Below are 27,261 nucleotides of genomic sequence, written 5' to 3'. Positions count from 1 at the left end.
ATATGAAACGGCCGCATAGGAGGTAAAATTTCCAAATAACAGGCGTTATATTACATAAACGACCTTATTCAACATTACAAAGGATAACAGAATGTATTCATGGGAATATAATATCCTTGGCACATTGCTACGCTACAAGGCGGGATCCCTTCAAGACACTGTCATAATATAACTCGGGCTTGCGGTGCTCCTTCCCCGCAGGCGGTCCTTCGGTCATTAGCTTTTCAGCATCCATCTTCGCCCAGTGCACCTTGGCACGAGCGAAGGCCATTCGCGCACCTTCCATATAGACCGACCGCTTGATGACTTCAAGTCGAGGGCAGGCACTTACAAGCCGCTTCACGAGCCCGAAGTAGCTGCTGGGAATCGCCTCGACGGGCCATAGCCGGATAATTAAATCCTTCATGGCTAGTTCGGCCGCCCTATGCAGCTCGATCAACTATTTCAGTTGATCGGCAAAGGGCATTGGATGCTCTGGTGCCAGATATTGTGACCAGAACAGCTTCTCTATAGAGCTCCTTTCTTCAGCCAGTAGAATTGTGCGGCATCAGATACGCTACGCGGCAGTTCCGCAAACACCCCTGGAGAAATCAGAATTCGGATTAGTAACATGACTTTCTTCCTTCAAATATTTGCTTTGCATAGAAAAAGCCTTACCCACAGCGACCTTCTGGCCTCCTGGATTTCCTGAAAGGCGCCTTGGGCTTCGCCCCGGGCATCGTGTGTGGCTTGACGAGCCTTGATGAGTTCAGATTCTTTCTCCATTAAACTGTGCTCCAAGGTCTCGCACTTCTTCACAGCCTCTTGGAGCTCTTGTTGAACTTCAATAACCCTAGCCTCGTGCTTTTCACGAAGGGCCTGTTCTTTGGCGGCCTTCTTCTCGGCCTCGGCCACTTCCTTCCTAAGATCCTCGACTTCGGCCGTCGCTCCTAGAGCACATCATGAATTTTTTCGTCATACTCAATTATTCATTCGTACTGAATGCAAACAAGGTTTTTTGCATACCTTGGTTATCCTTCAACTGCTTCTTCACTTGGCCGAGTTCTTCTTCGGCCCGTTCCAGACTCTGCTTCAGTCCGGAGACTTTCGCAGTATGAGAGGTGGCAGTCACCACAGACGCCTTCTTAGAAAAACAAAAGAGGGAGAGGTACTACAAGGTAAGTCTCCTGCAAACATATATTTGATCCTCTGTCCGCCTTTTTCTTCCGAACACTGAATAGTGTATCAGGGGCTACTATCTATATTATGACACTCTTTGAAACCTCACACCGTACCTCAAAGCCCGTTATAAGGCTGATGCAGGCTTCAGTCAGCCTGCTTTCGGCAGTCTGAATCTTCTCAATCACCGCACCCATAAGGGCACGATGTTCTTCAACGATGGAAGCGTTCTTCAGTGCTACTGATAAGGTATCCGGCACCTCTGGTTGGGCAGAGGTTGCCGGTGGAATAGGCGCACCCCCTTCTATCGAGGGAGGTGGCCCGCCTGATTCCGGAGCCCTGTTGGTCTCCGAAACTGTGTCCGGCTGTGGGCCAAATTCAAGATAGCCCCCGCCGTCGGTGTCCATGGGGGCCTTTTCCCCCGTGTGACCGGCCACCGAGGTTTGACCCTCTGGCGCCGCCTTGACAGTCTCCCCGGCCCCTCCCCGGCCTGGATCCCTTGGGGACGATACCTCGGAGTCGTCCACGTGTTTTGGGGAGGGGGCCGTCGAGGGAGTCCCGCTGTCCATAGCGTCCAAACCCAGTGAATCCTCAGATGAGGATTGCTCGGCACGGGACCTGGCCGGGCTGCAAAAAAGGCGTGACTCAATGCGTTAAACGCTATACAATAGTGAGTCTGGACATACAAATGCGTCTGGATTTTATATACTCACGATTTAACCAGGGGCTGGCCCCTGGGATCCACTCCAGGCTGCTGTCGGTGGCGGTGGCGGATTCATCTGGAAAGGGGGTTTTTCCCTTCTTAGGCAACTCAGCCTCCAAGTGTGTGGAGGCCGTCCTTTTCTTTCTCCCCCTCGCTGGGGGGTCGGCTTTCCTCCTCTTCCTCGTCCTCTTTGGAGGAAGAGCGGACCTCGGAGTCTTTGGATACTCTGTCCGCAGTACCCTAGCGATGAAGGTCGGCCCTCGTAGCTTTGGCCTCTTTCTCGGCTTTCTTCTTTGGCGCCTTGTAAGGTGCCAGGACCAGCATCTTTGTCAGAAGTGGGCCGGCTTGTTCTTCTGGTAGCGGGGCCGGGTGCTACGTCTTGAGCTTGCGCTGGTTTTCCTTGAAGAGGAAAGGGTGATGCAGCAAAGTAGCATAAGTATTTCCCTCAGTTTTTGAGAACCAAGGTATCAATCCGGTAGGAGGCTCCTCAAAAGTCCCACACACCTACACAAACAAACAAGAACCTCGCAACCAACGCAATAAAGGGGTTGTCAATCCTTCACGGCCACTTGCGAAAGTGAGATCTGATAGATAATATGATAAGATAAATATTTTTTGGTATTTTTATGATATAGATTGGAAAAGTAAAGATGCAAATAAAAGTAGATGGAAAGCTTATATAATAAAAGATAGACCCGGAGGCCATAGGTTTCACTAGTGGCTTCTCTCAAGATAGCATAAGTATTACGGTGGGTGAACAAATTACTGTCGAGCAATTGATAGAAAAGCGCATAGTTATAAGATTATCTAGGCATGATCATGTATATAGGCATCACGTCCGTGACAAGTAGACCGACTCCTGCCTGCATCTACTACTATTACTCCACACATTGACCGCTATCCAGCATGCATCTAGAGTATTAAGTTCATAAAGTACAGAGTAACGCATTAAGAAAGATGACATGATGTAGAGGGATAAACTCATGCAATATGATATAAACCCCATCTTTTTATCCTCGATGGCAACAATACAATATGTGCCTTGCTGCCCCTGCTGTCACTGGGAAAGGACACCGCAAGATTGAACCCAAAGCTAAGCACTTCTCCCATTGCAAGAAAGATCAATCTAGTAGGCCAAACCAAATTGATAATTCGAAGAGACTTGCAAAGATAACTTAATCACACATAAAATAATTCAGAGGAGATTCAAATATTTCTCATAGATAAACTTGATCATAAACCCACAATTCATCAAATCTCGACAAACACACCGCAAAAAGAGTTACACCGAATAGATCTCCAAGAAGATCGAGGAGAACTTTGTATTGAGATTCAAAGAGAGAGAAGAAGCCATCTAGCTAATAACTATGGACCCGAAGGTCTGTGGTAAACTACTCACAACTCATCGGAAGGGCCTTGGAGATGATGTAGAGGCCCTCTGTGGTCAATTCCCCCTCCGGTGGAGCGCCGGCGAAGGCTCCAAGATGGGATCTCGCGGATACAGAAGGTTGCGGCGGTGGAAATAGTTTTTCGTGGTGCTCCTTGATGGTTTCAGGGTACGTGCGTATATATAGGAGGAAGAAGTAGGTCGATGGACGCTCGAGGGGCCTACGAGGGTGGGGGGCGCGCCAGGCACCCTCGTGGCCGCCTCCTCTGTTGCTTGACGTCCACTCCAAGTCCCTTGGATCACGTTTGTTCCAAAAAGATCGCTCCCGAAATTTTTTCCATTTGGACTCCGTTTGATATTCCTTTTCTTCGAAACACTAAAATAGGAAAAAAAACAGCAATTTGGGTTGGGCCTCCGGTTAGTAGGTTAGTCCCAAAAATGATATAAAAGTGTAAAGTAAAGCCCATAAACATCCAAAACGGGTAATATAATAGCATGGAACAACCAAAAATTATAGATACGTTGGAGACGTATCAAGCATCCCCAAGCTTAATTCTTGCTCGTCCTCGAGTAGGTAAATGATAAAAACAGAATTTTTGATGTGGAATGCTACCTAGCATAATTCTCGATGTAATTTTCTTTATTGTGGCATGAATGTTCAGATCCAAATGATTCAAAATAAAAGTTCATATTGACATAAGAAATAGTAATACTTCAAGCATACTAATCAAAGCAATCATGTCTTCTCAAAATAACATGGCTAAAGAAATTTCATCCCTACAAAATCATATAGTTAGGCTATGCTTCATTTTCTCGCACAAAAATGCTCTCATCTTGCACACCCCCGATGACAAGCCAAGCAATTGTTTCGTACTTAAATAATCTCAAACTTTTTTCAACTTTCACGCAATACATGAGCGTGACCCATGGATATAGCACTATGGGTGGAATAAAATATGATTATGGAGGTTGTGTGGAGAAGACAAAAAAGAGAAAGTCTCACATTGACGAGGATAATCAACGGGCTATGGAGATGCCCATCAATTGATGTCAATATGAGGAGTAGGGATTGCCATGCAACGGATGCACTAGACCTATAAATGTATGAAAGCTCAACAAAAGAAACTAGTTGGTGTGCATCCAACTTGCTTGCTCACGAAGACCTAGGGCATTTTGAGGAAGCCCATCGTAGGAATATACAAGTCAAGTTCTATAATGAAAAATTCCCACTAGTATATGAAAGTGACAACATAAAAGACTTTCTATATGAAGAACATGGTGCTACTTTGAAGCACAAGTGTGGAAAAGGATAGTAACATTGCCCCCTTTTCTATTTTCTTTTTTTCTCTTTCTCTTTTTTGGGCCTTTCTTTTTTTTTTCTTTTGGCCTTTCCTTTTTTTTCTTTTTTTCTTTGGCCTTTCATTTTTTTGGCCTTTATTTTTTTTATTTGGGGACAATGCTCTAATAATGATGATCATCATACTTCTATTTATTTACAACTCAAAACTAGAACAAGATATGACTATATGAATGCCTCCGACAGTGTACCGGGATGGGCAATGAATCAAGAGTGACATGTATAAAAAATTATGCATGGTGGCTTTGCCACAAATACGATGTCAACTACATGATCATGCAAGGCAATGTGACAATGATGATGTGTGTCATGATGATGAACGGAACGGTGGAAAGTTGCATGGCAATATATCTCGGAATGGCTATGGAAATGCCATAATAGGTAGGTATGGTGGCTGTTTTGAGGAAGATATAAGGAGGTTTATGTGTGTTAGAGCGTATCGTATCACGGGGTTTGGATGCACCGGCGAAGTTTGCACCAACTCTCAAGGTGAGAAAGGGCAATGCACGGTACCGAAGAGGCTAGCAATGATGGAAGGATAAGAGTGCGTATAATCCATGGACTCAACATTAGTCATAAAGAACTCATATACTTATTGCAAAAATCTACAAGTCATCAAAAACCAAGCACTACGCGCATGCTCCTAGGGGGATAGATTGGTAGGAAAAGACCATCGCTCGTCCCCGACCGCCACTCATAAGGATGACAATCCAAGAACACCACATGTTTCAAATTTGTTACACAACTTTTACCATACGTGCATGCTACGGGACTTGCCAACTTCAACACAAGCATTCTTTAAATTCATAATTACCCAACTAGCATGACTCTAATATCACCACCTCCATATCTCAAAACAATTGTCAAGTATCAAATTGATCATAGCATCCAATTCACTTCCTATGATAGTTTTTATTATACCCAACTTGGATGCCCATCATTCTAGGACCAATTTTATAACCATAGAAAATACCATGCTGTTCTAAGAGACTCTCAAAATAATATAAGTGAAGCATGAGAGATCAACAATTTCTAAAAAATTAAGCCACCGCCGTGCTCTAAAAGATATAAGTGAAGTACTAGAGCAAAACTATCTAGCTCAAAAGATATAAGTGAAGCACATAGAGTATTCTAATAAATTCTAATCAAGTGGGCTTCTCCCAAAAGGTGTGTACAGCAAGGATGATTGTGGTAAACTAAAAATCAAATATTAATACCATACAAGACACTCCAAGCAAAACACATATCATGTGGCGAATAAAAATATAGCTCCAAGTAAAGTTACCGATAGACGAAGATGAAAGAGGGGACGCCTTCCGGGGCATCCCCAAGCTAAGGCTTTTGGTTATCCTTGAATATCTCGGGGTGCCATGGGAATCCCCAAGCTTAGGCTCTTGCCACTCCTTATTCCATAGTCCATCAAATCTTTACCCAAAACTTGAAACTTCACAACACAAAATTCAATAGGAAATCTCATAAGCTCCGTTAGTGCAAGAAAGAAAAACCACCACACAAGGTACTGTAATGAACTCATTCTTTACTTATATTGGTGTTAAACCTACTGTATTCAAACTTCTCTATGGTTCATACCCTACATACTGGCCATAGATGCATCAAAATAAGCAAACAACACACGAAAAACAGAATCTGTCAAAAACAGAACAGTCTGTAGCAATCTGTAACTCTCGAATACTTCTGGAACTCTAAAAATCCTACCAAAATAGGAAGTACTGGGAAATTTGTCTATTGATCTACAGAAAAAATAATCAACGCAAAAGCACGTTTCTGTGAATTACTATAATTATTTTCGTGCGCACAAAGTTTATGTTTTTCAGCAGAATCAAATTAACTATCACCATAGGTTATCCTATAGGTTCTACTTGGCACAAACACTAATTAAAACATGAAAACACATCTAAACAGAAGGTAGATGAAATATTTATTACTAAACAGAAGCAAAAACAAAAAATCAAAGATAAAATTGGGTTGCCTCCCAACTGGCGCTATCGTTTAACGCCCCTAGCTAGGCATAAAAGCGAGGATAGATCTAAGTAGTGCCATCTTTGATTTTCATTTTTTTAGCGGAGTCATGCTCAAATCCGGGAGGTTCTTTATGTTTCCCTTCATACTTGGAAATTTTTAGATCTAAAGAATCCAACCGCTTATTGCAAAGAGTAATCAACATATTTATGCGGTGAAGATTTCCGCTAACACTCTTAAGAGGTTCAAGAGACTTTTGTAAGATTTTTGTTAATTCGCAAATCTTTTCAAACACTTGTGTTTCTTCTTGGGTAGGATGTGGTCCCCCTTTTTGAGGTAGTGTTCCCACTATTCCCTCTATAATTTCATGCACAATACTGGGATCAATTTCAATAAAATTTTCTTTGGCAATGCAATCCAAGAGTTGCCTATGGGACATATTTAGCCCAACATAAAAATGGTGAAGTAGAATTCTAAAATTCACCTCTAGGGTGCAATTATGATAAGACTCCATCATCCTACACCAAGCATCTTTTAAGTTTTCTCCTTGCCTTTGCTTGAAGTGAAGAACTTCAAACTCGGGAGACATAGGAGTGGATAAGGGACTAGCCATGACGACAAGATAAACGATCTAACACACGAGCAAACAAAAAGGCAAGTGAAAGAGAGAGAGAGAGAGTAGATTGGAAAAGAGAGTGCAAATAAAATGGCAAGGGTGAAGTGGGGGAGAGGAAAATGAAAGGCAACTGGCAAATAATGTAATGCGAGGGAGATGAGTTTGTGATGGGCACTTGGTATGTCTTGACTTGAGCGAAGACCTCCCCGGCAACGGTGCCAGAAATCCTTCTTGCTACGTCTTGAGCTTGCGTTGGTTTTCCTTGAAGAGGAAAGGGTGATGCAGCAAAGTAGCGTAAGTATTTCCCTCAGTTTTTGAGAACGAAGGTATCAATCCAGTAGGAGGCTCTTCAGAAGTCCCACGCACCTACACAAACAAACAAGAACATCGCAACCAACGCAATAAATTGTTGGGGAACGTAGTAATTTCAAAAAAATTCCTACGCACACGCAAGATCATGGTGATGATATAGCAATGAGAGGGGAGAGTGTTCGTCTACGTACACTCGTAGACCGTAAGCGGAAGCGTTAGCACAACGCGGTTGATGTAGTCGTACGTCTTCACGATCCGACCGATCCAAGCACCGAACGTACGGGGCCTCCGAGTTCAGCACACGTTCAGCTCGATGACGATCTCCGACCCTCCGATCCAGCAAAGGCTCCGGAGATGAGTTCCGTCAGCACGACGGCATGGTGACAATGATGATGTTCTACCGGCGCAGGGCTTCGCCTAAACTCCGCGACGATATGACCGAGGTGGAATGTGGTGGAAGGGGGCACCGCACACGGCTTAGGAACGATCCGTAGATCAACTTGTGTGTCTTTGGGGTGCCCCCCGCCCCGTAAATAAAGGATCCAGGGGGAGGAGGAGGCCGGCCTAGAGAGCGCGCCAAGGGGGGGAATCCTACTCCCACTGGGAGTAGGACTCCCTCTTTCCAAGTAGGAGTAGGAGAAGGGGGTGAAAGAGGAGGAAGAGGGGAAGGAAAGGGGGGGCGCCGCCCCCTTCCCTTGTCCTATTCGGACTAGGAGGGGGAGGGGCGCGCGGCCCCTCCTGGCTCCTTCCCTCTTCTCCCTCGTGGCCCATGTAGGCCCATTGACCCCCTGAGGGGTTCCGGTAACCTCCCGGTTCTCCGGTAAAATGCCGATTTCACCCGGAACCATTCTGATGTCCAAACATAGGCTTCCAATATATCAATCTTTATGTCTCGACCATTTCGAGACTCCTCGTCATGTCCGTGATCACATCCGGGACTCCGAACAAACTTCGGTACATCAAAACTTATAAACTCATAATAAAATTGTCATCGAAATGTTAAGCGTGCGGACCCTACGGGTTCGAGAACTATGTAGACATGACCTAAAACCATTCTCGGTCAATAACCAATAGCGGAACCTGGATGCCCATATTGGTTCCTACATATTCTACGTAGATCTTTATCGGTCAAACCGCATAACAACATACGTTGTTCCCTTTGTCATCGGTATGTTACTTGCCCGAGATTTGATCGTCGGTATCCAATACCTAGTTCAATCTCGTTACCGGCAAGTCTCTTTACTCGTTACTGTAATGCATCATCCCGTAACTAACTCATTAGTCACATTGCTTGCAAGGCTTATAGTGATGTGCATTACCGAGAGGGCCCAGAGATACCTCTCCGACAATCGGAGTGACAAAACCTAATCTCGAAATACGCCAACCCAACATGTACCTTTGGAGACACCTGTAGTACTCCTTTATAATCACCCAGTTACGTTGTGACGTTTGGTAGCACCCAAAGTGTTCCTCCGGTAAACGGGAGTTGCATAATCTCATAGTTACAGGAACATGTATAAGTCATGAAGAAAGCAATAGCAACATACTAAACGATCAAGTGCTAGGCTAACAGAATGGGTCATGTCAATCACATCATTCTCCTAATGATGTGATCCTGTTAATCAAATGACAACTCATGTCTATGGCTAGGAAACTTAACCATCTTTGATTCACGAGCTAGTCAAGTAGAGGCATACTAGTGACACTATGTTTGTCTATGTATTCACACATGTATTATGTTTCCAGTTAATACAATTATAGCATGAATAATAAACATTTATCATGAAATAAGGAAATAAATAATAACTTTATTATTGCCTCTAGGGCATATTTCCTTCAGTCTCCCACTTGCACTAGAGTCAATAATCTAGTTCACATCGCCATGTGATTTAACACCAATATTCATATCTGTATATGATTAACACCCATAGTTCACATCTTCATGTGATCAACACCCAAAGGGTTTTACTAGAGTCAATAATCTAGTTCACATCGCTATGTGATTAACACCCAAAAGAGTACTAAGGTATGATCATGTTTTGCTCGTGAGAGAAGCTTAGTCAACGGGTCTGTCATATTCAGAGCCGTATGTATTTTGCAAATATTCTATGTCCACAATGCTCTGCACGGAGCTACTCTAGCTAATTGCTCCCACTTTCAATATGTATCCAGATTGAGACTTAGAGTCATCTGGATTGGTGTAAAAGCTTGCATCGTTGTAACTTTTACGACGGGCTCTTTTATCTCCTCCATAATCGAGAAACATCTCCTTAGTCCTCACTAAGGATATTCTTGACCCATGTCCAGTGATCTACTTATTAGATCAAAATTGTATTCCTTTACCAAACACAGAGCAAGGTATACAATAGGTCTGGTTCACAGCATAGCATACTTTATAGAACCTATGAATGAGGCATAGGAAATGACTTTTCATTCTCTTTCTATTTTCTGCAATGGTCGGGTCTTGAGTCTTACTCAACTTCACACCTTGTAACACAGGCAAGAACTCCTTCTTTGACTGTTCCATTTTGAACTATTTCAAAAATTTATCAAGGTATCTACTCATTGAAAAATCTTATCAAGCGTCTTGATCTATCTATATAGATCTTGATGCTCAATATGTAAGCAGCTTCACCGAGGTCTTGTTTTGAAAAACTCTTATTCAAGTATCCTTTCATGCTATCCAGAATTTCGATATCATTTCCAATCAACAATATGTCATCCACATATAATATTAGAAATGCTACAGAGCTCCCACTCACTTTCTTGTAAATACAGGCTTCTTCAAAAGTCTGTATAAAACCATATGCTTTGATCAACTCATCAAAGCGTATATTCCAACTCCGAGATGCTTGCACCAGTCCATAGATGGATCGCTGGAGCTTGCACACTTTGTTATCATCTTTAGGATTGACAAAAACTTTCTGGTTGCATCATATACAACTCTTCTTTAATAAATCCATTAAGGATGCAGTTTTGACATCCATTTGCCAGATTTCATAAAATGTGGCAATTGCTAACATGATTCAGACAGACTTAAGCTTCGATACGAGTGAGAAAATCTCATCGTATTCAACACCTTGAACTTGTTGAAAACCTTTCGCAACAAGTCAAGCTTAGTAGATAGTAACACTACTATCAGTGTCCGTCTTCCTCTTGAAGATCCATTTATTTAACATGGCTTGCTGATCATCGAGCAAGTCAATCAAAGTCCATACTTTGTTCTCATACATGGATCATATCTCAGATTTTATGGCCTCAAGCCATTTCGTGGAATCTGGGCTCATCATTGGTTCCTCATAGTTCGTAGGTTCATCATGGTCTAGTAACATGACTTCCAGAACATGATTACCGTACCACTCTGGTGCGGATCTTACTCTGGAAGACCTACGAGGTTTGGTAGCAACTTGATCTGAAGTTTCATGATCATCATCATTAACTTCCTCACTAATTGGTGTAGGAATCACTGGAACTGATTTCTGTGATGCACTACTTTCCAATTCGGGAGAAGGTACAAATTACCTTATCAAGCTCTACTTTCCTCCCACTCACTTCTTTCGAGAGAAACTCCTTCTCTAGAAAGGATCCATTTTTAGCAACGAATATCTTGCCTTCAGATCTGTGATAGAAGGTGTACCCAACAATTTCCTTTGGGTATTCTATGAAGACGCACTTCTCCGATTTGGGTTCGAGCTTATCAGGTTGAAAACCTTTTTCATATAAGCATCGCAACTCCAAGCTTTAAGAAACGACGGCTTAGGTTTATTGCTAAACCATAGTTCATACGGTGTCGTCTCAACGGATTTAGATGGTGCCCTATTTAAACGTGAATGCAGCTGTCTCTAATGCATAACCCCAAAACGATAATGGTAAATCAATAAGAGACATCATAGATCGCACCATATCCAATAAAGTGCGGTTATGACATTCGGACACACCATTAAGCTGTGGTGTTCCAGGTGGCGTGAGTTGCGAAACTATTTCACATTGTTTTATATGAAGGCCAAACTCGTAACTCAAATATTCTCTTCCATGATCAGATCGTAGAAACTTTATTTTCTTGTTACGATGATTCTCCACTTCACTCTGAAATTCTTTGAACCTTTCAACTATTTCAGACTTATGTTTCATCAAGTAGATATACCTATATCTGCTCAAATCATCTTGTGAAGGTCAGAAAATAACGATATTTGCCACGAGCATCAACACTCATTGGATCGCATACATCGGTATGTATTATTTCCAATAAGTCAGTAGCTCGTTCCATTGTTCCGGAGAATGGAGTTTTAGTCATCTTGCCCAAAAGGCACGGTTCACAAGCATCAAATGATTCATAACCAAGTGATTCCAAAAATCCATCTTTATGGAGTTTCTTCATGCGCTTTACACCGATATAACCCAAACGGCAGTGCCACAAATAAGTTGCACTATCATTATTAACTTTGCATCTTTTGGCATCAATATTATGAATATGTGTATCACTACGATCGAGATCCAACAAACTATTTTCATTGGGTGTGTAACCATTGAAGGTCTTATTCATGTAAACAGAATAACAATTATTCTTAAACTTCAAATGAATAACTGTATCGCAATAAACATGATCAAATCATATTCATGCTCTACGCAAACGCCAAATAACATTTATTTAGGTTTAACACTAATCCCGAAAGTATAGGGAGTGTGCAATGATGATCATATCAATCTTGGAACTACTTCCAACACTCATCGTCACTTCCCCTTCAACTAGTCTTTGTTTATTCTGTAACTCCTGTTTCGAGTTACTAATCTTAGTAACCGAACAAGTATCAAATACTCAGGGGCTACTATAAACACTAGTAAGGCACACATCAATAACCTGTATATCAAATACACCCTTGTTCACTTTGCCATCCATCTTATCCACCAAATATTCAGGGCATTTTCGCTTCCAGTGACCATTTCCTTTGCAGTGTAATCACTCAGTTCCAGGCTTTCGTCCAGCTTTGGGCTTCTTCGCGGGAGTGACAACTTGCTTGTCATTCTTCTTAAAGTTCCATTTCTTTCCCTTTGCCCTTCTCTTGAAACTAGTGGTCTTGTCAATCATCAACACTTGATGCTCTTTCTTGATTTCCACCTTCGTCGATTCCAACATCACGAAGAGCTCGGGAATCGTTTTCGTCATCCCTTGCATACTATAGTTCATCACGAAGTTCTAGTAACTTAGTGATGGTGACTAGAGAATTCTGTCAATCACTATCTTATCTGGAAGATTAACTCCCACTTGATTCAAGCGATTGAAGTACCCAGACAATCTGAGCACATGCTCACTAGTTGAGCGATTCTCCTCCATCTTTTAGCTATAGAACTTGTTGGAGACTTCATATCTCTCAACTCGGGTATTTGCTTGAAATATTAACTTCAATTCCTGGAACATCTCATATGGTCCATGACGTTCAAAACATCTTTGAAGTCCCGATTCTAAGACGTTAAGCATGGTGCACTAAACTATCAAGTAGTCATCATATTGAGCTAGCCAAACGTTCATAACGTCTGCATATGCTCCTGCAATAGGTCCGTCACCTAGCGGTGCATCAAGGACATAATTCTTCTGTGCAGCAATAAGGATAAACCTCAGATCACGGATCGAATCCGCATCATTGCTACTAACATTTTTTAACACAATTTTCTCTAGGAACATATCAAAATAAACATATGAAAGCAACAACGCGAGCTATTGATCTACAACATAATTTGCAAAATACTACCAGGTACTAAGTTCATGATAAATTTAAGTTCAATTAATCATATTACTTAAGAACTCCCACTTAGATAGACATCCCTCTAATCCTCTAAGTGATCACGTGATCCATATCAACTAAACCATGTCCGATCATCACGTGAGATGGAGTAGTTTCAACGGTGAACATCAATATGTTGATCATATCTACTATATGATTCACGCTCGACCTTTCGGTCTTCATGTTCCGAGGCCATATCTGTATATGCTAGGCTCGTCAAGTATGACCTGAGTATTCCGCGTGTGCAACTGTTTTGCACCCGTTGTATTTGAACGTAGAGCCTATCACACCCGATCATCACGTGGTGTCTCAGCACGAAGAACTTTCGCAACGGTGCATACTCAGGGATAACACTTCTTGATAATTAGTGAGAGATCATCTTAAAATGCTACCGTCAATCAAAGCAAGATAAGATGCATAAAGGATAAACATCACATGCAATCAATATAAGAGATATGATATGGCCATCATCATCTTGTGCTTGTGATCTCCATCTTCGAAGCACCGTCATGATCACCATCGTCACCGGCGCGACACCTTGATCTCCATCGTAGCATCGTTGTCGTTACGCCATCTATTGCTTCTACGACTATCGCTACCGCTTAGTGATGAAGTAAAGCAATTACAGGGCGTTTGCATTTCATACAATAAAGCGACAACCATATGGCTCCTGCCAGTTGCCGATAACTTCGGTTACAAAACATGATCATCTCATACAATAAAATATAGCATCACGTCTTGACCATATCACATCACAACATGCCCTGCAAAAACAAGTTAGACGTCCTCTACTTTGTTGTTGCAAATTTTACGTGGCTGCTACGGGCTTAGCAAGAACCGTTCTTACCTACGCATCAAAAAACCACAACGATAGTTCGTCAAGTTGGTGCTGTTTTAACCTTCGCAAGGACCGGGCGTAGCCACACTTGATTCAGCTAAAGTGAGAGAGACAGACACCCGCCAGTCACCTTTAAGCACGAGTGCTCGCAACGGTGAAACCAGTCTCGCGTAAGCGTACGCATAATGTCGGTCCGGGCCGCTTCATCTCACAATACCGCCGAACCAAAGTATGACATGCTGGTAAGCAGTATGACTTGTATCGCCCACAACTCACTTATGTTCTACTCGTGCATATAACATCAACGCATAAAACCTAGGCTCGGATGCCACTGTTGGGGAACGTAGTAATTTCAAAAAAATTCCTACGCACACGCAAGATCATGGTGATGATATAGCAATGAGAGGGGAGAGTGTTCGTCTACGTACCCTCGTAGACCGTAAGCGGAAGCGTTAGCACAACGCGGTTGATGTAGTCGTACGTCTTCATGATCCGACCGATCCAAGCACCGAACATACGGGGCCTTCGAGTTCAGCACACGTTCAGCTCGATGACGATCTCTGACCCTCCGATCCAGCAAAGGCTCCGGAGATGAGTTCCGTCAGCACGACGGCGTGGTGACGATGATGATGTTCTACCGGCGCAGGGCTTCGCCTAAACTCCGCGACGATATGACCGAGGTGGAATGTGGTGGAAGGGGGCACCGCACACGGCTAAGGAACGATCCGTAGATCAACTTGTGTGTATTTGGGGTGCCCCCCGCCCCATATATAAAGGAGCCAGGGGGGAGGAGGCGGCCGGCCTAGAGGGCGCGCCAAGGGGGGGGGAGTCCTACTCCCACCGGGAGTAGGACTCCCTCTTTCCAAGTAGGAGTAGGAGAAGGGGGAAAGAGGAGGAAGAGGGGAAGGAAAGGGGGGGCGCCGCCCCCCTTCCCTTGTCCTATTCGGACTAGGAGGGGGAGGGGCGCGCGGCCCCTCCCGGCTCCTTCCCTCTTCTCCCTCGTGGCCCATGTAGGCCCATTAACCCCCCGGGGGGTTCCGGTAACCTCCCGGTTCTCCGGTAAAATGCCGATTTCACCCGGAACCATTCCGATGTCCAAACATAGGCTTCCAATATATCAATCTTTATGTCTCGACCATTCCGAGACTCCTCGTCATGTCCGTGATCACATCCGAGACTCTGAACAAACTTCGGTACATCAAAACTTATAAACTCATAATAAAATTGTCATCGAAACGTTAAGCGTGCGGACCCTACGGGTTCGAGAACTATGTAGACATGACCTAAAACCATTCTTGGTCAATAACCAATAGCGGGACCTGGATGCCCATATTGGTTCCTACATATTCTACGAAGATCTTTATCGGTCAAACCGCATAACAACATATGTTGTTCCCTTTGTCATGGGTATGTTACTTGCCCGAGATTTGATCGTCGGTATCCAATACCTAGTTCAATCTCGTTACCGGCAAGTCTCTTTACTCGTTTTGTAATACGTCATCTCATAACTAACTTATTAGTTATAATGCTTGCAAGGCTTAAGTGATGAGTATTACCGAGAGGGCCCAGAGATACCTCTCCGACAATCGGAGTGACAAAACCTAATCTCAAAATACGCCAACTCAACATGTACCTTCGGAGACACCTGTAGTACTCCTTTATAATCACCCAGTTACGTTGTGACGTTTGGTAGTACCCAAAGTGTTCCTCCGGTAAACGGGAGTTGCATAATTCTCATAGTTACAGGAACATGTATAAGTCATGAAGAAAGCAATAGCAATATACTAAACGATCAAGTGCTAGGCTAACGGAATGGGTCATGTCAATCACATCATTCTCCTAATGATGTGATCCCGTTAATCAAATGACAACTCATGTCTATGGCTAGGAAACTTAACCATCTTTGATTCACGAGCTAGTCAAGTAGAGGCATACTAGTGACACTATGTTTGTCTATGTATTCACACATGTATTATGTTTCCAGTTAATACAATTATAGCATGAATAATAAACATTTATCATGAAATAAGGAAATAAATAATAACTTTATTATTGCCTCAATCCCTTCACGACCACTTGCAAAAGTGAGATCTGATAGAGATAATATGATAAGATAAATATTTTTTGGTATTTTTATGATATAGATTGGAAAAGTAAAGATGCAAATAAAAGTAGATGGAAAGCTTATATAATAAAAGATAGACCCGGGGGCCATAGGTTTCACTAGTGGCTTCTCTCAAGATAGCATAAGTATTACGGTGGGTGAACAAATTACTGTCGAGCAATTGATAGAAAAGCGCATAGTTATGAGATTATCTAGGCATGATCATGTATATAGGCATCATGTTCGTGACAAGTAGACCGACTCCTGCCTGCATCTACTACTATTACTCCACACATCGACCTCTATCCAGCATGCATCTAAAGTATTAAGTTCATAAAGTACAGAGTAACGCATTAAGAAAAATGACATGATGTAGATGGATAAACTCATGCAATATGATATAAACCCCATCTTTTTATCCTCGATGGCAACAATACAATACGTGCCTTGCTGCCCCTGCTGTCACTGGGAAAGGACACTGCAAGATTGAACCCAAAGCTAAGCACTTCTCCCATTGCAAGAAAGATCAATCTAGTAGGCCAAACCAAACTGATAATTCGAAGAGACTTGCAAAGATAACTTAATCACACATAAAAGAATTTAGAGGAGATTCAAATATTTCTCATAGATAAACCTGATCATAAACCCACAATTCATCGGGTCTCGACAAACACACCGCAAAAAGAGTTACATCGAATAGATCTCCAAGAAGATCGAGGAGAACTTTGTATTGAGATTCAAAGAGAGAGAAGAAGCCATCTAGCTAATAACTATGGACCCAAAGGTCTGTGGTAAACTACTCACAACTCATCGGAAGGGCCTTGGAGATGATGTAGATGCCCTCTGTGGTCGATTCCCCCTCCGACGGAGCGTCGATGAAGGCTCCAAGATGGGATCTCGCGGATAAAGAAGGTTGCGACGGTCGAAATAGTTTTTCGTGGTGCTCCTTGATGGTTTCAGGGTACGTGGGTATATATAGGAGGAAGATGTAGGTCGGTGGACGCTCGAGGGGCCCATGAGGGTGGGGGGCGCACCGGGCACCCTCGTGGCCGCCTCCTCTGTTGCTTGATGTCCACTCCAAGTCCCCTGGATCACATTTGTTCCAAAAAGATCGCTCCCGAAGGTTTCATTCCGTTTGGACTCCGTTTGATATTCTTTTTCTTCGAAACACTGAAATAGGCAAAAAAACAGCAATTCGGGCTGGGCCTCCGGTTAGTAGGTTAGTCCCAAAAATGATATAAAAGTGTAAAGTAAAGCCCATAAACATCCAAAACGGGTAATATAATAGCATGGAACAATAAAAAATTATAGATATGTTGGAGACGTATCACCGGGCAGTAGATCCGCCCTACCTTCTTCGTCCAGCCCTGGGAGAGTTGTTGGAAAATACATTAAGCGTTTCCCTTGGATTATGTAGATAAAGCATATGACTTGCCAACATACGAAGACTTACCGAACTCGCGGGTCGGGACAGTTGGTACCCGCGGTCCTCGGCTGAATCCGGCCACGATTTGCCGGACTTAAAGAGCACCTTCCAGATGTCTTTGTGCGATGAGTCGAAGAACCCTAGTAGGTCTGGTGCTTGGCCGGGTCGAATTCCCATAAATTGCAAGCCCTGTGTTGACAAGGGAGAATTCAACGAAATAACATCACCTGGACTACGTTGACAAGTTTGATATTCTTGTCCTCCATACCCTTGATACGCGCCTGGAGCACCGCCAACTCATCTGGCGAAGACCAGTTCAGGCCCTTCTTGGGCCAGGACGTAAGCCGCAATGGAGCTCCGGATCGGAATTCGGGAGTTGCGGCCCATTTTGTGCCGCATGGCTCAGTGACATAGAACCACTGTTGTTGCCACCCTTTGACGGAATCATTGAAGGTACCTGATGGCCATGTGACGTTGGGCATCTTGCTCACCATGGCTCCTGCGCACTCGGCGTGCTCGCCGCTCACCACCTTGGGCTTCACATTGAAAATCTTCAGCCATAATCCGAAGTGTGGAGAGATGCGGAGAAAGGCCTCATACCCGACGATGAATGTCGAGATGTTGAGGAAGGAATTGGGGGATAGATCATGAAAATTGATCCCATAGTAATACATAAGGCCGCGAATGAATGGGTGGAGGGGAAACCCTAGCCCGCGGACAAAGTGAGGGAGGAATACAACCCTCTCGTGGGGTTCCGGAGTAGGGACAATCTGTCCTGCCGTCAAAAGGCGGTGGCCGATCTTCTTGGCCAGATACCCGGCCTCCCGAAGTTTCTTAATATCCTTCTCCTGGACGGTCGAGGGCATCCACTTGCCTCCGGCTCCAGATTCGTACATTTTCAGAATGCCTTTGTGGGCGAAGAAGGCGGATGCTTGGGTGCTGGAGCTCGAGCGAGAGAGAATAGGCGGAAGAAGAAGAAGGTGTGGGTGAAAAAGGGGAATCCTTGTCTCTTTATAAAGGTAGCAGAAATCATGCGCCTCCCCACTTGCCCTAGAAACTCGCCTATTCCCCAAGCGCCGTGATAATGGCGCGGTTGGGTTACCCACACCCGTATTGATGAGAATCCCGTGATAAGGGGACACGATCTCTGCTTCGACAAGACGTTCCAATAAAACCCCCTCGCAAGTAGCAGGTTGAGAAAACGGTTCGAATAATGACTGGGCCGCGGCGTGATGTCACGCTATGGAAAAGTTGTCAGCAGATTAGACTCGTGGAAAATTGTACTCTCTATGGTGGTATGTGGAATTTGTTTTGCAGAGCCGGACACGATTCTTGTGTTCAAAATCTACTTTGGAGTATTCAGAGAAGGAACCCGCCTTGCAATGCCGAAGACAATCTACGCGCCGGACTCATCGTCATTGAAGCCTGGTTCAGGGGCTACTGAGGGAGTCATGGATTAGCGGGTCCTCGGACAGCCGGACTATATGCTTATGTCGGACTGTTGGACTATGAAAATACAAGATTGAAGGCTTCATCCCGTGTCCGGGTGGGACTCTCATTTGCGTGGAAGGCAAGCTTGGCAATTCAGGTATGTAGATTCCCTTCTCTGTAACCGACTCTGTGTAACCCTAGCCCCCTCTGGTGTCTATATAAACTGGAGGGTTTAGTCCGTAGGACAAGAACAATGATAATCATAGGCTAGCTTCTAGGGTTTAGCCTCTACGATCTCGTGGTAGATCAACTCTTGTAATATTCATATCATCAAGATCAATCAAGCAGGAAGTAGGGTATTACCTCCATAAAGAGGGCCCGAACCTGGGTAAGCATCGTGTCCCCCGCCTCCTGTTACCATTAGCCTTAGATGCATAGTTCGGGACCCCCTACCCGAGATCCGCCGGTTTTGACACCGACACTTACAAGTTGTCGTTATGATAACTGTGTTATAGATGATGTTTGAGCAACCCCAAAGTTCATCATACGGTAAGAGATGACTACGATACTCTCATGGTCTAAGGAACTAACTCACACGTTAACACTCCGTGTTATGCGGTTGACTTGTGACGATTGTATCTCAAAGTATAACAAACAAGTTTGGGTTGATTCAATATGATCATTTTTTTAACGTCATATTCTTGAAGCTGTTTTAGGTTAATTGTTACACTTAACCATATCGTAAGATCCAGAAAACATGATCACAAATAATATTTGAGCTAGTCTTAGAGGCGAGACTAGGAATCTTATTTTACCGTTTATCATTTCAAATGTGCATATGACTGAATTGTATATTCCAGAATCATAAAAGTTATAGCATAGAATATATATAAACTCTTAATTATGAATGTGGAAATATAATAATACAATATTATTGCATATAGGGTATATTTCCGACAGTCGTACGATGGTCGGCGTTGGAGATGCCCTACACAGCACATTGTCATTAGACCAGCAAGCATCACTTGAAACTTGAAAACCGGTCGCCTTTTGAAAAAAAAGGATAATCCCTCACCTTCCCAACTATGGATGCACACGACCATGTATTATTATTTTTCAGACAACCGTCCTTCTCACACTTGACAGCACATATTGCCCACTTTCATGGAAAGACGACCGTCCTTCTCATAGCCTCAATCGCGGGGAGGTGGGGTCCTTCCATTGAAAACGGTAGGAGGGGGCACGTATTGATGGGAGAGGTGAAAGTGATGAAAGTGAGACCAACAAACTGTAGTAAAGATTTTTTTTTTCAGTAGTGGATATTACTTGGAATTTTGTTGCGCACTATGGCTGATATTTCTCGGAGATTTTTTGCCTACTTTAAATGCCAGAATATGACTTGAGAGTGCGGACAAGCTTGTGCGATGTTTACATGTCTTCCTTGGCAAACAGCTTTACAAGCTGTGGCTTGCAGTGGACGTACGTTGTGACCAGTACGCTGCCCCGGCCCTATACGACGGTGCGCTGAGGGGTCACTCAAAGCGATGGACAACGTCGCTGAGCACCGCGTGCAGATGCCGGCGGCTCCTCCCGCCGGCAAGGCCAAGGCCATGCCGGAGAAGCGGCTGAACCGCTTCGTGCACTTCGTCGCCATGATAGAGAGGATGGGCAACGCTCTGGGTACGCTGACATTTACCTGGGCCACCGTCGTCCTGCTCGGCGGCTACCCGACGGTGCTCCGTCCCGGTGACGATTTTTGGATGGTGACGACCATAGTTTTCCTGGAGGCCGCGAGGTATGCGACTATACACATCTTTCATTTCCATAGCACATCGATCGATGTGCATGTTTGTGTCGACAAAATCGACGTACACAGTTTCAAGAATACAGTGGAGCTCCTTTTTTTTCTCTAGAGGAAAGGAGATGAACGCATCCTTGATTTACACGAATTTTGTGGGAATTCTGAAGGACATAAATTTTACAGAAAAAATTTCTTTGAAGCCTTTTGGTTTATAGGAATGGGATTTTATTCCTATGTAGGATATGAACCAATCATTTACATTTCAAAGAAAAAAACATTAGCCTAGACCCAATGAAAAAGTTTATAAATGTTATCTCATCACTTTCTATGATTTTCCTATTCCCATGATATTTCTATCTTATGAACCAAAGGAGGCAAATACTAGCTGGGAATATTTCCTACTCCCATCACTTTTGTAAAATTAAACTCATAATAACCATTTGATGTTTGTCGGTCAAATTCCAACTTCGCACGCTGAACCAACGACATATTTTTTTCCGACAAAGGGAATATATAAATATCGAGAAGATATCAATTACACCCGGCCTCTGTACTAACAAGACGTCCAAAGGCATCCTGGATATACACAGCCAAGAAAGAAAATAAAAAGAATGGAAGAAAAAAGCCCAGTATACTAGAAACAAACATTGTACAAATTAGAACATACTCCCTCCGTTCCAAAATATAAGTCTTTGTAGAGATTTCACTATGGACCACATACGGATGTATGTAGATGCATTTTAGAGTATAGATTCACTCATTTTGCTCTGTATGTGGTCCATAGTGGAATCTCTCCAAAGACTTATATTTAGGAACGGAGGGAGTATTTTGAATCAAAGTAGTACCTCTTAGTGATATAGTTTTGTGGATGTTATACATAATATGTTCAAGATGATGATTTCTGTTAAAAAATCAAGCTGCTGGCTACTATTTTAAAGTGATGCAATATGGTGGCGACAATTGGACAATAAGAGTCATCAATTTTGAAGTAAAGAATGCGATAGAGAAACAGTACTACCACTGATCACCGATCTGCATCTGAAAAAAGATTTTGCAGAATCCAAACTGGCTGTATGCATTCAAGGATGTAGAGGCCGAGGATTTTCCTTCCTTTTAGAAAGAAAAACACAGAAGCGTTGTACTAAATCTTGTCAAGAGGAATTGGTTATTTTACAACTGCCATAGTGGTCTAGATATATGCATGTCGATCCACTTTGTTTTGTCGATCGTGTGATGTCTATTTTGCTTAATCACACAATAATGCATACCTCAGGATGTTCAGCCATGGAAACAATAGGCCAGATTACCAGTTGTTCTTCCGCACGAGAGGTGCTTTCAAGTCTCTTGGCTGGAATGGGCTGATCTTCACCGTATGTCTTATGGAGGTTATGGTGTGCGTAGTGATCTTGTATGGACATTGGATACCACCAATGCCATTTGTTCTTCTGGTAATTCTTGCAATTGGCCGGTTTCTGACTCCAGGAGCTGCAAAACTACTCATATCCAATGAACTATCCTGTGCAATATCATTATGGAGCCCCATGGTAGCAATTATATTGTTAGGTCCCTCTGTACCATATGGCTATGGTTTTAGGTACAAGGATTTCTCAATTCACAGGTTTATTACCAGAAACCCAATGTCCAGATGGGCAGCATACCTAGTACTATTCATGGTGGTGCTCCTACTTACAATCAGCAAACTTCGGTTCGCAGGTGTAGTCAAACTAGTAGATTCTGCTCTTGGCCGCAAACTGGCATGTTGGCGCCGAGTTATCATAAATTTGTGCATGTTTGCTGTCATAGTGATGTTGGTGTCAACTTTTCATGGCTCAGTTCGGTACATGATCATCGCATTCCAAGCATATGCTCTATTGATAGTTTCATTTGGCAACCTCCAAGTTCCAGCAGCAGTATTGCGCATTGGGTTGGCACTGTCGCGCCTTATACCACAGTGTTACTATGGTGATGATGAACGTGTTGACAGGAGAACACTCGGAGATAAGACAAACTTTGTGCCATCTCTCAATATATTGTATGCCATGGTGGTTGGCCAAGGAATACTCTACATTGTTGCCTGCATCCTTGAGGTCTTTTCATTCATCCTCCGGCGACCGCTCATCCATCTTGCTGGATTTAGAGGTCCCCTAGGAGTGGAATATGTCGATTTGTACTATGCATATGCATTCGAAAAATGCATGAGAGGGGTTGTGCTTGCTCCAAAGAAAACCAATCTCATCACATTTTCAATCGATTGTATAGAATCAAACTCACCAAAGATGCAATTCTACGGGGTTCAGATGATCCACGCCTTTTTGAAAAAGGAGCCATTGAAGATTAAAGCCATCTCAAAACTCACCACTTCCACAAAGACAGTGACCACAGTGCTTGATATGTTGGGTTGGACTAGTAGAGGGAACAAAGATATTAGATCGTTTGCCGCAAAGGTCATGGCTGAGCTTGCTAAGAGTATCCGAATTGCCTCTATACCTGGGGCGATGCAGCTCATAGCTTCACTTCTAGACACTACCCACGAAACAGAAATAAAGGATCCTCTGCTAGACACTAATAGCCAAGTGGCCAAACAAGATGCCCTAGTTGAGCAAGTTAGCAAGGGCAGACAGAACTCCGTGAGGCTTAAATGGTGGAAACAGATGGTAATATACTGCTTGATACCGGCAGAGGAGCCACCATAAGCACATTACAGAATGCAGGTCTGTTCCAGAGGATGATCCCTCGATGAACCATGATCTCCTCCCTGCACTAGGCATGTTAATTATTGAGAGGCTTGCTACCTTTGATCTTGAGAACTGGATGGAAATCAACGGAGCAACATGCCTCATCTCAAAGATCATAGAGTTTGCAAGCTGCAGAACCAAAATGATAAATATCAGTGAGACAGACCAAACAATGCTAAAAGGTTCATCATTGAAGGTGCTGAGAAGACTTACAAGCACTAAAGGGAGGTTTGGTGTAGCTCTGCGACAGAAGATTTCAGAACATCCTTTCCTGTTGAGTAACATTGCTGAAATTTTGGATGAAAGCAAGAGCAGCCGTGAAGATAGGGAGGTCACAGCAGAGATCATTAGAAATCTTGCCATGAGTGGAAATACAAGCGCAGAGATTGGGCACATCCGATTGATCATTAGCAGATTGATGTATGCCTTACTCAGACAAGATGCACCATCGAGTGGGGATACAGGGCACCTGCTACCAATGATCGCTGGGCAAGCATTGGCAGTGCTGGCAATGGAGAGTTCCAACAATTGTTTGGTTATGTTAGCGGAGCCAGGGCATGTATTCATCAGAGAACTCACAATTATGATCCATAGTGAGAGCCAGTACAGGTACGCAGCAGCAAGCCTGTTGCGAGATATGTGCGTGCAAGCTCGGCCTGTTCTGAGTAACTCAGACCTGAAGAATATCTCTTACATCCTGCGAGAGGTGAGCCCTGCAAATTTAAGTTACAAGTGCAGTATTAGGTGGATATTGTAGACATGTTTTTTTTGCAATCTTTCCTTACATGCTGCACACATGTTCTTGCAATCGTGCCTTACATCATTACTAAAGAAAACTACATCTCTTTTTTCTCACATGTGTATTCTTAGTATTCATGGGCATTTTTTTTGCGGGAAAAAAAGAGAGATGCAACTGAGTAAGCTATTGTTGACTAAAACAACTAAATAAATAGACAGGAATATCATGGATTAGCACTTAACTAAATAGATGCAACTTTGCAAATTTAACCAAAGTTTTGTCAGATTATTTTTATAATAATCATAGCATACATTTTTTTTTTTGCGCGAAAACTTCCGATCTATTCATCAACTGTCAAGGTAGTACAAAAAACACTAGAAGTAAAAATTACATCCAGGTCTGTAGACCACCTAGCGACGACTACAATCTCTGGAGCGAGCCGAAGGCGCGCCGCCGTCATCGCCCCTCCCTCGTCGGAGCCGGGCAAACATTGTTGTAGTAGACAGTCGGGAAGTCGTTGTGCTAAGGCCCCATGGGACCAGCGCACCAGAACAGCAACCGCCGCCGATGAAGAGAAGCATAGACCGGAAGGATCCAACCTGCAGTCACACAGACGTAGACGAGCGAAGACCGGATCCAGTCGGATCCACCGAAGACAAACGCCGACCGGATCCCATGAGATCCGCCGGAGACAAACCTCCACACGCCTTCCGACGATGCTTGAAACATCACCAGGACGGGGGCTAGGCGGGAAGGACCTTATTCCATCTTCAAGAAGCCGCCACCGCCTCATCTTCTTGAGCATGGCACAAACCCTAACAAAACTCAGAAAAACATCTAAAAACGGAGCCCTCCCACCGGCAAGGGCCGGGATCCACGGTGTCTCCATGATCCGAGGACCATAGAAGATAAGGCGGACCGGCGGCGCCGGCGAGAGGCAAGGAAATCCTAGATGGGAGTTGGGCGTGGGCAGAAGGAGCGAAGGGAAATATGGCTCTTAGTTTGTGTTAATCATAGCGTACATGACTAGCTATTTTTTACTACAGGTGTTGGAAGGAATAATGGATGCAGAAGGAGCAGAGCTAGAGATCCTTCTTGGCCTTAGTTCACAAGTATGTAATGTTGTTCCGGAAGACTTTGCCCGAGAACTAGATTGTGGTGAGATTAAGAAAAGATTTATAAAGAGGCTTGTCGATGTGCTTAACTCAAATATGGTACCCACTGCTCATTGTCCTGGAATCAGGAGGGCAGTAGTTCAACATGCAGTATACATGATGGAGAACAAGCCTAGCTACGCAAACTATTTCAACAGATGCTGGATGATGGAAGCACTGGTAATGGTAGAATGCACACCTTCAAAGGCTGAAAATTACAGACTCTTCTGGGGTGATGCAGGACTCATGGAGCACAGCATACCTCTCTCTGCTCTCCTGGCCAGAGCGAAAAGATGTCTATGAGTGGCTACACGCTACAAGGTATCAGCAGTGTCACCTGAACATGTATTTTGATGATATTGGACTACTACTAGTAGAATATACTGGGACTTGTACACAGGCTCAGATCGCTCACTGCAGTAGCGAATTGTTATTCATTGCGATCCATGAAGCAGACCCCATAAATTTAAATTTAGAGTTGATATTAAACATGACATAGAATTTAGATGTGCAATACATAGAGCACATCTATATGTGCTTTAGCAAAACTGTTTTACAAAGATAAATTATGTACATAGGACCAACTTGTGATCCAGATCCGAAATATTCAGTAAGTTCGTTAGATTAATTGCTCAACTAGCTACACTGATTTTGCATAAGAACCGTGCGATTTGGTCGTCAATGGGGGAGTTTGCGATTTAAACGATTATAATGCGGTAGGTACGACACAGTACTACATGCATTCGTCCGGCCCACCCGCACCGCTCGGCCGGCAGCGGCAAAGAACAAGCCATGCGAGAACATCCCAGCAACTGGGGCCTACCCTCGTGGCTCGCCGTGCCCCGCTGGATATACAGGCAGTGACGACGACGCACTGATATGACAACTCTCGCAGCGACTCTAGCAAATCCTGTATAAATCGGTACTGCAGAATCGTTTGTTCATACTGCAATTTAAAAACCATATTCACCCTCATGCAGCTCCTTGAAGCCGGCCCACACGCTCCGGCCGCTGCTGTGGGAGAGGCGGCTGCGTTCGCGCGGCTGCTTGGAATGCCACGGCTCGACGGCGGACCGGCCGGAGCTGTCGGCCTCCTCGTCATGCCGAGTGAGTTTGCATGGCGGCGAACCCGCCACGGCTGCCACGCCCGCGAGCACTTCCGATCATGGATCCGTGAGAAAGGGGAAGAAACACATGTGGCTAATGAAAGGAGACGGCGGAGCAGGCGGAGCTTATCCAGAACGCGAACCCTAAATATAGCGGCGGACCGGCGGATTTGTAGGCCGCCCGTAAAAAATCTACAAGCCGGCGGATTTTTAGCAGACCTGTTCGGGCCAACAAATTGCAGGAACTGTAAAACCACCGAAATTTTACGGACCGGCGAGGATAGTGGATCTGGTAGAGTTGTTCTCAGTATCGGTTCAACGGGAGTAGTAGTTGGTGTGGGAAAAATGATAAAAGCAACTCTCTTTCCGTGTTAATTCGTCATCCGAACCGCCATGACTTGGCCATGGACGCTTCTACTGAGCCGTTCTAGGACCTTCACCACAACCCCGCGCCCGCTTCCCGCCGTTTGACCACGCCATCCCTTCTGGCGCGTGACCTCATGGTGTTTGAGACTTGGCTAGACGTAAACTTCTGCAAGATTTTCTTCTAGATTTAGTCTAGCAGCTCATAGATTCACGTGGATAACATATCATTTGCATTTTGTGTAGATAGATCCGATGGTAGAGCTTTTTT

At 43.9% G+C, this 27,261-nt stretch overlaps 1 protein-coding gene across 3 annotated transcripts; it reads left to right on the top strand.

The window, feature by feature from the left end:
• Nucleotides 1-20,586: 20,586 nt before the first annotated feature.
• LOC123040840 (uncharacterized) lies at nt 20,587-25,968 on the top strand. Of its 3 annotated transcripts, XM_044463583.1 has the most exons (3): nt 20,587-20,887; nt 22,167-24,334; nt 25,414-25,968. In XM_044463583.1, exons 2-3 carry the CDS (start codon nt 23,630-23,632, stop codon nt 25,822-25,824), a joined length of 1,116 nt encoding a protein of 371 aa, XP_044319518.1. In that variant the 5' UTR covers nt 20,587-20,887; nt 22,167-23,629; the 3' UTR covers nt 25,825-25,968. The 3 variants fall into 3 exon arrangements, with proteins under 3 accessions (XP_044319518.1, XP_044319519.1, XP_044319517.1); XM_044463584.1 differs by lacking the exon at nt 22,167-24,334 and having other exon boundaries at nt 25,414-25,605; XM_044463582.1 differs by lacking the exon at nt 25,414-25,968 and having other exon boundaries at nt 22,167-23,616.
• The last annotated feature ends 1,293 nt before the right edge of the window (nt 25,969-27,261 follow it).

The sequence above is a fragment of the Triticum aestivum genome, chromosome 2B (genome assembly GCF_018294505.1).
Source record: "Triticum aestivum cultivar Chinese Spring chromosome 2B, IWGSC CS RefSeq v2.1, whole genome shotgun sequence".
NCBI lineage: Eukaryota > Viridiplantae > Streptophyta > Magnoliopsida > Poales > Poaceae > Triticum > Triticum aestivum.
This window is presented reverse-complemented; position numbering and strand designations above follow the sequence as displayed.

What these genes read in the sequence shown, in the direction of transcription:
- LOC123040840 (XM_044463582.1), top strand. Translation starts at nt 20,637, where the DNA reads ATGGACAACGTCGCTGAGCACCGCGTGCAGATGCCGGCGGCTCCTCCC. An exon ending in GTTTTCCTGGAGGCCGCGAG is followed by an intron (nt 20,888 to 22,166) that starts GTATGCGACTAT and finishes TGCATACCTCAG; the next exon opens with GATGTTCAGCCATGGAAACA.